The 13016-nt window shown below is 48.0% G+C and overlaps 1 protein-coding gene across 1 annotated transcript in view; it reads right to left on the reverse strand.

Annotated features, from left to right (window-relative positions):
* DNAH1 (dynein axonemal heavy chain 1) overlaps positions 1-13016 on the reverse strand; it is a 148135-nt gene that overhangs the window by 77798 nt on the left and 57321 nt on the right. Inside the window, exons 24-32 of the mRNA XM_045025192.1 lie at positions 11898-12003; positions 9454-9633; positions 8512-8652; positions 6662-6825; positions 5904-6017; positions 5021-5209; positions 3905-4010; positions 2931-3044; positions 505-654 (exon numbers count right to left, since the gene is read on the reverse strand). Coding sequence (XP_044881127.1) covers positions 505-654; positions 2931-3044; positions 3905-4010; positions 5021-5209; positions 5904-6017; positions 6662-6825; positions 8512-8652; positions 9454-9633; positions 11898-12003 — 1264 coding nt within the window. The remainder of the gene's footprint in view (positions 1-504; positions 655-2930; positions 3045-3904; positions 4011-5020; positions 5210-5903; positions 6018-6661; positions 6826-8511; positions 8653-9453; positions 9634-11897; positions 12004-13016) is intronic.

Genomic DNA, 13016 nt, shown 5'->3' on the forward strand with positions numbered 1-13016 from the left:
CTAAATTAGACAGCGCATCATCCTGGAACAATGAACCTGCAATCTCAATCTATTAGGTGGGGGGAAGGGAGTATTTCCTTGGAACAGCAGCCCTCCCACCCACATCAGTTTGCTAGGTAAGCTAGAAAAGTCATCTCCTTTAACAGCAAGTCTTATGCCCCAGGAGCATTGTCCTGGGTGAGGAGGTGGAGGGTAATTGGATGAAGAGAAATATTAAAAGGAACTGCTGTTGGGCCCAAGTGTCATGCAAGAGCAGCTCTGCACATTCATGTAAAGTAAATGAAACTACAGCATGAGGGATAGATGGGCCACAACTGGATGCAAATCATCATTAAAGAAGAATGAGATGGATGAAGGAGGGGCACAGATGTGGTTGTGAAAGTGGGAAAGGCTTGAGGGCCTGTGGAACATTAAACTACTATAGAGTCTTGAATTAAGAGAGACACTCCAATACTCCAGGCCCTTCCCATTTTAGAAAAGGCTATACATCAAGAAGTCACAGACCTGGCTGCTGAGCTGTTCCGATGACAGCTTGAACGTAGTGGTGATCTTCTTTGCTAGGATCTTGGCTTCATTGAACCCAAAGGAGTAGAGAGAAATCTCTGCAATCATGGAGTAATCTGGAACCATCATAGCCACAGGACGGAAGAGAGCCTGGAATATACAAACCCATTAAGACGGGATAAAGACACCACTTTATTCCCTGCTCCCTCCTCCAGCACGTCTAGACTTGTGAGAATTCTACTCCTAGGCTGCAGTAGGAGCTTTAAAACATACGAACACAAAAGCAGCCATACTGGCTCAGACCAAAGGTTCATCTAGCCCAGTATCCTGTGCCCCAGAGGGAATGAACAGAACAGGCAATCATCAAGTGATCCATCCCCTCTCACCCATTCCCAGCTTCTGTCAAACAGAGGCTAGGGACGCCATTGATGGACCTATCCTCTACGAACTTATCTAGTTCTCTTTTGAGCCCTTCTCTGTAGGATCTGTCCCAGTCTCAGTGTTTACTTACAGATGTGGTTTTTGATATCAAAATGATCCTAGAATCCTACCAAAAGCATCTTCTCTTATCTCTTGTGGCATGGGCATGCCCAGATCACCAACCACCCTGCTACACTGACTGGCAGAAGCACAGCGTTGTCCATTTCTTACAATACTGGATACATTGTTCTCTAAGGAGAACACCATGGTTCAGAATCACACCTCGGTTCATGCTGGCTAAGCTGGGGTGGGTAAGCTGGAGTGGCACAAAAAAGCCACACAAGCTCCCTTTTCCTGGGAGGTCTGCTGGAGATCAGTGCTATTCACATAGGACACAATGGCGGTAGAGGAGAAGGCAAAGCCTGGACAGCCAGAGAACAGACTGATTCAGTCCATCTCCCCAGCAGCCTACCAGGTGGGCTCCTATAGATCCCCAACCACAGTGAATAGCTGCCCTGTCCCAGTTAAAATCTTGAAGGAGGGCAGCAGCTGCAACACCTTCTGCCCTCTCTTCCGGTGAATCTCTGGTGGGTCACCAGGTGGGAGAGGGAGGAGCAATTTACAGTTTCAGTGACTCAGGCCTCAGACTTTGCACAATCCACAGTTTCACTATTAACAGTGTAAATACCAAGGTGGAGTTCTATCCTGAAAAGGTACAGCATAAAAATGGCATTATGGAGATGCAGGTTTAGTGTCTCTCATTCACAAATTGTTATAACTGACTAATTTTTAAGTATCTGTGCCACAAGCTCACCTGGACCCACTAGCCAGGCCAGGTCACACTCAGCTCATGTGCAAGCAACAAGAAAACCTGTATGCTTCTTTCACAGTCATTATGAAGTTTGTAAAGTTAAGGACCTGTTTTCTAAAGAAGGTAGTGATTGTAGGTGCCTCCATTTCTGGGAGCCCAACTTAACATGCCTGATTGGATTTTCATCGGGCGGGCACTCAGCACACTTAGGAAATCAGGCCCTCTCCAGCTGAGCCCCCAGAATTGCTTGGCTCTTTGGAGAGGGAGATCTGGGTGTTTCTAACTACATTTTATTTTTCTTACTGCATCCACTCTGTGCTGAGTATTTTTCCAGCCATTTCCCCAGCAGGGCAGAGACCAGCCTCAGCGAGCATCTCAGCTTTCATGCTTGCTAAAGGGGTATGGCATTATGAGATGGAGCTGTGGGGTTGCCTATACGAGGGCTACTGCAATGCACATGGCCTCCTGTACACCCTGGCAGGGTACTGATCCATCAGGAAATAATGTGAACACTCATGCTTAGGTGGTTCAATTTCACTGGAGGTAGCAAGGAGTCTCCACAACACCTGGGAAATCTGTGTGCCTGGAGAAAAGGCACTGTAGCTGCAAGACATTGTAATCACGAGCTGTATCATTCTTTTAAATCCCCTTTAAAGAGAGAACCAAGAATTCAGTAAGCTGTTCTTGAAACTGAGTCTTCCATGCTGGGCTGCTTCTAAATCCCCAGGTCAGCCCACTCTAAGATGCCTCTTCACTATATGGAACAGCAGCCACAGACTTCCCTTATTAAATATTAGGTCTCTCAATCCCTTAAATATTTGTCTGTTCAACTCATGTGACTTGCCAAGTGGGCAGCTATATCCCACTCCCATCTCTATGTGAGGGTGAGGTACAGAATATATTCATTTTTCAGTAATAATTTGGATAGTTTAGGTCCTTATTTTGCCCCCATCTCCACAGTATCATGGTAATCTTTAATGTATTTACCCTCTCAACATCCCTGTGAGACCAGGCAGAGCTATTATCCCCATCTTACAGATGGGGAACTGAGGCACTGAGACACTAAATGAGACACTGAGGCACTGAGAAAGTCTGTGGCAGAGCAGGGAATTGGACCCAAGTCTCCCAAGTCAGATTAGCAGACCACAGAACCATCCTTCCTCTCCGTGCTAGTGCAGTGATGGTGTTTACTGACCTTTAAGTTATCTGGTAATTCAGTGCGTCCAGCATATCCAGGGTTCATGGTGATGAAGACTGCACAGGATGGGACCAGTGGGATCTCAGTTCCTTCAAACATGAAGCGGTCCACCTAGAAAACCAAAACATGGCCATGCTCAATAAACAAAGGCAGGGACTCTGGAATTAAATAAGCAGATGACAGGATCTTCCTTTGTACCAGAAAAAAACCACTTTCCCCTCTATGTTGAAATTAGCTACTGGGGACAGGTATGGGTCACCTCACTGGTATGAATGACTAGCTCTGGCTCCCATACAGAAACCCAGTCTTACGAGCAGTATTTCTCCTCCTTTTATGAAGAGCCCGGCTCTTACACAGAAGATTTACTGATCACTTACAATATTTCTTTTGCTCACGAAGAGGCTTCCAACCCCCAGCTATAAACAGACAGACACCTTCACATTTATTCTGTCTGTGAATTGGGGACAGAATTAATTTGTGGCATGAGGCAAGAAAAAGCCTGAAATTCCTTTTAAGAGAGAGCGGACAGTTTCAGATGGTGGATAAAGCAGCAGAATTCATTGCAAGCAAGTTTCTACTAAGCCAATGTCAAGCAGCTTCAGATCTTAACCTTTATCAATCCTCCCAGGAGCAGCACAGTGGTTGGCTGTTAGAATTACTGACTGCTGAATCTCCATATGGGATCAAGAACTCAGAGGTGTGTGTTGGGGGGGGGTTTGCTTTGGAAATATCTGGGGGCTGGATAACACACTGTGAATTCCTTCAATCACTTATGAGCAACCATGCTGACTTTTTCCTTGTCACAACAGTACATCTTACTTCTTGCATCGCAGTGGAGGCCATCAGGAATGGTAGCACAGTCTCATCTGTGCCACTAAGCGTCCACATTGGCTCTAAGATTAGAACCAAATATAGGACAGAGAAGTAAAGGACAATGTCTGGATTGCCCTTCTCTATCTTTGAAGACTCACCCTTTGCTGCTGGGCCTTCTGAATGGTTGTGATCTGTTGAGCCACTACAGACAGCACCTCAACGTCAATGCGGTTAAACTCATCAAAGCAAGCCCACGCACCAGAGCTGAGCAGGGAAGGGAAAACCAGAGAAGTGTCAGGAACACAGAGATAGGGAGAAATTCTAGCAGTTCAACCAGCCCTAAGAATCAGTTCTGTGTGGGGGTGGCCATGTGAGAGAGAGGCAGGAAACGAATCCAACAGTCCTCAGCATTGCTGCTAGGATACTACACCATGGTTACCTGGGGAGGTAACCATATGGGCAGCCTGATACAAACACAGCATATTACAGGCCTGCTATTGAAAGGGACATCAACTCAGCCTCTCATTTTGTACCCATAATGTGGGTGCAGCTGACATAATTTAGACATCTAAGATGCCTGCATTGCATTCCAGGAAGAGACGTCTGTGCATGAGAGAGGTGCTCTCATCATTAGGGATGTTCAAAAAAAGACATAAAACTACTTGCAAAAAAAGGTCTGGGAAAGGATATCAGAATGCATTGGCTGCACGTGTGCAATGCACAATTGGACCTGCTCTGTCTGTTATGCAGAGAACAGGGGGCCAATTCTATAAGGATTCCTTGGGAACCACAACAGGCTGTCCTGGCTACTCAGTCATGGCTATGGTCAGCAGGTTCTCTCCTCTGGAGATTTAAAATGTCTGAGGACTGACCCAGCCGGACATGCAAAGGGTCAAAGACGTACATTTGAGCTGACAGCATTTGTAGACAGCCCCAAATGAAAATGGTGCAAAGCATTTTATTTTTGCTTGACAAGAATCCAACTGTTCCTTTATACTGGCACAACAATGCCTCTATCTTTCCTTCCAACAGACATAAGGCTAGCATCGTGCGTCCATCCCATCACTCATTAGCTTTGGAACTGCAAAGTTCCTAGATGATTAAAACAATGCAGAAAGGCCCTCTTCATTCCCCCTTAACGCTATGCCACAGCTCCCCTCTTTTCCTTATGGCTACTGCTCCAAGGCCCTCATCCAGATTGCCAGCACCTCCCGCCTCCCACCCACTTGTAAGGCACAGGTGGCATTTTATTTTTCCTAAACCACTTTTTGCACCTGGCTAGTCCCTTCAGGAATTTTCCCATAGCCATGAAGTCAAGCTGGTCGGAGCAGTTGAACACTACTGTCTGTATGGCTAGAGCTTTCCCCAGATCTTTAGTTGTTTCAGTTTTGCCTGTTCCAGCAGGTCCTGCAGGTGCTCCTCCAAATTTTAGATGCAGGGCTCCAGTAAGTGTCAAGTAGCACCTACAGCAATGAAGAAAACAATGATCATTAGAAATGTTCCTACTTGTGCTTAAGAACTGTAGATCCCATTTCATTATTTAAGGTGATCTACTCTATCTATCTGCCTGGCATGATCACTGGAAATCCATCCCATATTATTCAGAGAGCTTTACTTACATATTCAGGGATTTAGCTAAGCGGCTTCTGTTAACATTAATGGGAGTTGCATGGCTAACCCCTTGTACAATTTGATGGAAATTCACTGTCTGTCTGTCTGTAAGGGGTATGATTACTATAAGAGAGCTAAGTATTATTATAATAATTACTAGGAAACACACATACTCCATGGTACTGGTTTATGTGTCCAAGGGTGTGTAATCACCAAGAATAGAATGAGCCCTTTGTTATTCAGATGGATTTTTTATACGTCTCAGAGCAGTTCACTAAGAATCATGCCATAGCATAAATCTTTAACTGGTCGGTGGGAGCATGGATCATTAGGAATCCTGTAGATCCAACATCAGTAAGGGCCCAATCTACCTCATCTCAAGTAACACCTGGCTATACAAACAGTCCCAAGGCTACTTGTGTAATTAAGTGCTGCTCAGCATGAGTAAGGCTGGCAGAGGAAGATCCTGGATTTAACTCAGAATAAGATCTGTTCACCCAAAACTACACAGATGCTTAGTTATTATTCTCTGAATAATCTCTGTACCTGTCAGTGAGGGGTGTGATGACCAGGCGTCCACTGTTTCCCAAATATTCATAGCCATAGATGAATTCAGCATTCACTGCTCGGATGTACAGATCATTCCTTGTCCAGTAGTATCTAATGGTGAGTGAAAATGGAATCTCAAAGACAAACAAGTACTGGCAAGGGTACAATAACAGCAAGAGCTAAAAGAGACACTGCTTGTGGCTGATACAATTTACTGCACTCCAGGCTCTAGGAGTCATGCGCTACCTCAGCACTGGGTCAGAGATAATAAGTAATTGCTTTAGGAAGGCAGTGGTGTTGGCTGGAAGGACAATCCTGACTTCTCTGGGTGCCAGGAAACAATTGTAAGCAGGAGGTGCTGTGCAACGGGAATGTCTACAATCCTCACTGGTTAGGACATCTGATAACATTGTCAAGAATCATGCCTCCCCACTGGGCATGGGCAGGCCTTTAGAATGTTGTGGCAGGGTCTAATCCACGTATTACATGCAAGGAGAAAGTGCCCCAGAGCCTGGGTCTGTCTTAACGTAGCCTGACAGAGGCAGGCATGGGTTACAGATGCGCAGTCGTGATGGTGTAACTGACTATGATATACTCCTAAAACATTCAATCCACTTGGCTCTAAGATTAGTCTTAAATAGACACACTATGCAAACACACTTGATTGCCCTCCGTGTTACTGAAGCTGCTGATAGGTAATGATAATGGATGGTGGCCAGTGAATCCAGACCAGGTTTGATGGCTGTTTCCCTTACCTGAGCTGAGAGATCCACTCAAAATCATTCTCACTCATCACATTCTCCTCAATCAGCTTAGCAGCAACATCCTTGGCATGGACTTCAATCACAATGAGAGCTGATAACACTGTTCGCTGCATCCTCGATAGCTTTCCTCGAACAAGGGCTACCAGATCACTTAGCTGTGCAAGGAAAGGGAAGCTAGTCAGAACCGGCTCTGAATTGCATTCTGACTTCTATTCTCTCACCAACAAGGTACTAAACCAACAGTTCTCAAACTGTGGGTCGGGACCCCAAAGTAGGTCGCGACCCCGTTTTAATGGAGTTGCCAGGGCTGGATTAGATTTGCTGGGGAATGGGGCCAAAGCCCGAGACCCACCACCCGGGGCCGAAGCTGAAGCCCAAGGACTTCAGCCCTGGACATTGGGGCTCAGATTACAGACCCCTTGCTTGGGACTTAAGCCCTTGGACTTCGGCTTTGGCCCCCCGACCCGGGGGGGCGGAGCTTGGGCGGGCTCAGGCTTTGGTCCCACCTCCTAGGGTCAGGTAGTCATTTTTGTTGTCAGAAGGGGGTTGCGATGCAATGAAGTTTGAGAACTCCTGTACTGAACGATGGCCAAAGGAGAGGAAGGATGGCCCAGTAGATAGGGCACTAATTTGGACCATGGGAGACCCAGGTTCAATTCCCTCCTCTGCCAAAGACTTCCTTTATGACACTAGGCAAGCCACTCAGTCTCTCTCTGCCTCAGTTCCCATCTGTACTATGGGATAATAGCACTGCCCTGCCTCTAAGGGGTATTGTGAGAATAAATATATTCAAGATTGCAAGGCATTCAGATGATGGGAGGTATCACCATTCATACAAGATATTGAACTGTGACTTAGGGCAGGGTGTGGATGCACTGATGAAATACCCCATTGTTACATAGGACCACACCTCCAGAAGGACAATATCCCATAGTGCCATGCTAGAGCATGACCAAGTTATGGGAGCATAGCTCTGATAAGGTCATATGCTAGATGAGGTATGTGCAGGTTAAGAAAACAATGGCAGAACTCAGAGATCTCATTTTACTGTATTCACTATTTTCCCCACTATCTTTGGAGTTCAGTTCTTTCACATACTAATGTAACATGCTGTTGAAAACAATCGACCTAACTTTGGAAAATTTCTCTAGATTAGGGGTCTCAAACACGCAGCCCATGAAGTTATTTGCTGCAGCCCACCAAGCTCCCCACCCCACCCCCCCAAAGTTATTTCCTGCGGCCATCCAGTTCCCCTCACCCACCATCTCTCCTCTCCTCCCCCCCGCTGCGTCCCCACTCCTCTGCCTACCTCCAGGTGCTTCCCACTGCCAAACAGCTGTTTGGCGGCACTTAGCGCTTTCCAGGAGGGAGGTGGGAGGAGCGGGGAGCCGTGCGCTCAGGGGAGGAGGCGGAGAAGAAGCAGGGCAGGGGCGGGGATTTGGGGAAGGGGTTGGAATAGGAGTAGGGAGGGGGCGGAGTTGGGGTGGGGGCTTTGGGGAAGGGGTTGGAATGGGGGTGGGGAAGGGGTGGGAAGAGGCAGGGCAGGGGCAGGGCCTCATGGAAGGGGTGGAGTGGGGGCGGGGCCAGAGCAGGAGGCTTTTGTATCTTTATATGAAAAGGTGTCAGTGATGCGGCCCTCAGGCCAATGTACTAGTCCTCATGTGGCCCTCGTGGTGATTTGAGTTTGAGATCCCTGCCCTAGATGCAGCTACATCAGTATCTCAGGTTATGGCTGTTGACTGATTTGAAGTCAGGACTGTTTTACATGTAGAAGGTGATAAAAGACCCGGTCTCTGTGTGGAGAAATCTAAACCTGGTCTGCACTTATTCATCTTTCCTACCTGAGCGCTCAGCTGTGGAAACAGCCTGGTTGACAAATCCCCAGCCTCCAGGGCCTCAGATACTTCCTTTGTCCAGTAAGTTTGACAGCCAGCGATGGTCACCTGCCCAGGCCATTGCAAGACCCATGAACTACGTGGTGTCTTTAAAAAAAACATACATTATATTGGTAATAAGCACTACAAATATCTTTTCTTTCATGATCTCTTGTCTCATGCCCCATGCCTGGAACCTATCCAATTCCACGTCAGATATAACAATTTCTACTTAGTTGTCTACCCTATTTTCTCCAGTTGCTAAGAAAAAGCTTCCCCAAGATGCTGGGCATCCAGACAATGGATGCTTAGGTGCCTTCTCTGCAACAGATCACTTGGCTATGCAAGATGTGGAGAACTGCCAAAGGCAGGTGGATACTGGGAATCCATGGGAACATGCTTCCATTCCTACAGCGAATTATTGGAGCATCAGATTCCTAGAGTATAATAATGCCTGAGATTTCTGATGCCCCATCTTTTTTTACCTTCCTTTCTCCCAACCACCAACTAAAGTGTGATCTCGACTGTCTACCTGCGTCCATAGAAACATATGGCTGAGATTCATCCCTGGTGTATGTCCATTGGCCTCAGGAATTAATCTGGCCCTATGTTACTACTGCTACTATCTCTTTGCACTATGTGATCAACCCAAGCGCTGGAGGAGAAGATAAAAGAGGGAGCCCTATCCCAAGGAGGGAGTAGAACAGAGCGAGGAGTAGAAATGGAATCATATAGCAGGGTCAAAGGCTACACTATAAAAACCGTAGGGTGTAAGAAAAACAATTCTGCTGGCTGTCATCGATGGGACCATGTTCTCTTGAGCCAAGACATGCCAAATGCCACCTGTTGAACTCCACCTGTATTTGCGGGTGAAGAGCGGAAGGACAGTGTGGGGTGTAAGACTCTCACATGTGGATAAACCCTGATCGATCTTTCAATATTGTCCCGCACGCTGGCCTTCATAGATTTCTCGACTTCCAGCAGCCAGTTCTCCACATTGCCAGTGGGATAAATGGGGAAAAACAGCTTCACCTCCTCCCCTTCTGCAGAGTACATGTGTGTGATCTGTAGGTCCTCCTGGAAGAGCAGCTAATGGGGGAATCACAGCACGATATTAGTGGAGAGTCCCTTCTATCCATGCCTTCTTATCAACATAGGTCAAGACACAAAGAATTGAGACATTGTTTCAATTTGAATATGTGTAATATTTTTGTCCTACAGACAGTAAAACGGCTGTGCCTCCAGGTCTACAGCAAAAATAATCACACAGGACCAGACTGTCTGCTGGAGCAAAGCCGTGTAGCTCCATTCAAGTCGATAGAGCTACATTGATTTAGGCTACTTATAGATCTGCCCACAATTTGGTTGTGGTCAGGGCCGGTGCAACCATTTAGGCAAACTGGCGGCCGCCTAGGGCGCCTAGTGGTTGAGGGTGACTAAAAGCCCACTCAGGCGAGGAGGTGGAGTGGAGGTGAGCTGGGGCGGGGGAGGCGTGGGGAGGGCCCCCTGCAGTAACAGGGGGACACGCACAGGAGAACCGCTCCCCGCCCCAGATCACCTCCACTCTGCCTCCACTGCTGAGCACACAGCCCCCGCTCTAAGTCTCCTTCAATTGGCACCACAAGCCCGGGAGGGGAGAATTAGAGCAGCGCCGGCGTGCTCAGCGGAGGAGGCAGAGCAGAGGTGAGCTGGGGCAGGATCTCCAGGGAGGGTTACCTGCCGTGGAGGGGGCGGGGTTAACTGCCGTGGAGGGGGGCTCTCCAGGCCGGGTTAGCTTCCATGGAGGGGGGACTTTCAAGGGGGAATAGCTGCTGCGAGGGGGGGCTCCCCGGGTTAGGGGGGTGGGTTAGCTGCCGCGGCGGGTGGAGTTAACTGGCATGGGGGGGGCTCCTCAGGTGGGGGGGTGGGTGGGCATGGTTAGCTGTCATGGGGGGGCGGTGGGCAGGGTTAGCTGGGTGTGTGTGGCGCAAGGTGGAAGTTTCGCCTAAGGCACGAAACTTCTTTGCACCGGCCCTGGTTGTGGTTACTGATAATAAATGTACTACACATGTGCAAAATCAACATGTCCCTCCATGAAGTGAAAGAGGATTATATGACAACATGGGGCCCAACTTCATCCCTGGTATAACTTGAATGAAGTGAAGCAAGTTACATGTGGGGTGAATTTGTCTCATTGCATGGCTAGGAATCGGTAAATCCTTTTTACTCTCAATTCTGTTCTTCCACTGTCCCCAGGGTTAGAGTTCCTTGTTTTAAGAATAAAAGTGTAAGGATCCAATGCAAAGCCCAAAGAAGTCAATGGAAGTCTGTCTAATGACTCCAGGAGGCTTTGCATCAGACCTGCAACTAAGCTTCCTTTCCACTTATTCCCAGGCTAGTGATGATCAGATGTATTTTTAGTGCTGGTGCGAGATGTGGGATTGACAGTCCTGGAATTTGAAGTCTTCTACTACAGTGGTTCGCAACCAGGGCCACATGTACCCCTGGAGGTACTCAAAGGTCTTCCAGTGGTACATCAACTTATCTAGATATTTGCCCAATTTTACAACACGCTACATAAAAAGCACTAGTGAAGTCAGTACAAACTAAAATTTCATACACAATGATTTCTCTATACTGCTCTGTACACTATACACTGAAATGTGAGTACAATATTTATATTCCAACTGATTTATTTTATAATTATATGGTAAAAATGAGAAAGTCAGCAGTTTTTCAGTAATAGAGTGCTATGTGTTTTTATGTCTGATTTTGTAAGTTTTTAAGTGAGGTGAAACTTGGGGTACACAAGACGAATCAGACACTTGAAAGGGGTACAGTATTCTGGAAAGGTTGAGAGTCACTGTTCTAGAAATAATGAAACAGGCAAATCAGCTCTGTAAGCTTCCCCCATATGACCGGGCTAGTGAGCTTCAACCCTGATTTAGGTGGGACACCCAGGACCAAGAGGTAATTCAACTTCTGTGGCCCACTCAGTTCTTGGCATCTCCTGAGACTATCAACAAGGCGATCAGCTGTGGTGGTGGTGGTGTGGATACGTCTCCACTGAGAATGTTGGAGATGTGTTTTAATGATAATCACGACTGAGGAAAAAGTGTAGAATTTATAACTACCTGCCACCTTAATGCAGTTTAGAAGAGAACAAAGCCAGTTCAACTCTTCTCTTTCACATGGAGATGTAGAGGCTATTTGAAAGAATCCAGGTGCTGTCTTCACAAGGCAGCGAGCCTGTGTCCTACCCATCTCCTCCCCTTACTGCAATGCTTGATAATTGCTCTAAATTTCCATAATACATGACTCCCAACATCAAGACATGCCTGCTAGTCCCAGAGGAAATAGCTTGCTTTACCTACCCGTGCAATATTCTCAAAGCACTTGCGGAGGTGAGGCTGTACAGCAGTGGGGTTCTTTGTCTGAGATAGTATCTCCAGCAGCTCATCATCCGAAAGGAAGTAGAACCTGAAAACAGAGACAGAGCTAGCAGCTCATTTTGGTCTATGCTCTGCAGTTTGGTGCTCAGTCCTGGCAGTACTGGGCAACAGTCCTGAGATTTTGGTGAGAGCAATTGCGGTGGTCTTCAAGATATCCTGCTGGTCAGCATGCATTATTTGCATTGGTGCAGAAAAGCAGTGACCATAGTCCAGTTAAATGAGAGTCTCTCTCTACTGCAAAAGGGCCTGAATCTCTGATGTCCTCCCCCTGGAGCACTCATTTACAGGGGCGGCTCTAGGTTTTTGGCCGCCCCAAGCAGTCATGCCCGGGAGGCGCCCCCGAGCCGCGGGAGCAGCGGACCTCCCGCGGGCATGACTGCAGAGGGTCCGCTGGTCGCGCGGCTCGGCTGGACCTCCCGCAGCTGCGGGCGGTTCGCTGGTCCGGCGGCTCCGGTTGAGCTGCCGCAGGCATGCCTGCGGGAGGTCCAGCCGAGCCGCGGGACCAGCGAACCGTCCGCAGTCATGCCTGCGGGAGGTCCACTGGAGCCGCCGGCCGAGCGTCCCCTCCGCAGTCATGCCTGCGGCAGGTCCGCTGCTCCCGGGGCTCCGGTGGACCTCCCGCAGGCATGACTGCGGCAGGTCCGCCGGCCCAGCCTGCCGCCCCCCCGGGAAAGGGCCGCCCCAGGCAGGGGCTTGCCCCGCTGGGCTCTGGAGCCGGCCCTGCTCATTTATACCAGTGTAGAGTGGGTGTAAAATGACAATATTTTACAGTATTTTACTCCCATTTTGTACTGCAACAAAGCCTACTCTAGGTGTAGGGCTAAAAAGAGTAAGGCCCAAAGTATTTAATTTCCCCTCATTTCACTTCATCCCCCCTTCCTCATGATGATGTTTAAAGGTGCAGGCGTGTGGTGATGCTATCAAACTACCCCCACCTCAACCCTGGGCCATGGCATGTTGTCACTTCCACACAGTCTGCCCTATTTTTCCTCCATCAAATCTCTGGGTTGAAAGAAGCAGCCTCCTTGAGATCTGCAAACT

The sequence above is a fragment of the Mauremys mutica genome, chromosome 7, assembly GCF_020497125.1.
Source record: "Mauremys mutica isolate MM-2020 ecotype Southern chromosome 7, ASM2049712v1, whole genome shotgun sequence".
Lineage (NCBI taxonomy): Eukaryota > Metazoa > Chordata > Testudines > Geoemydidae > Mauremys > Mauremys mutica.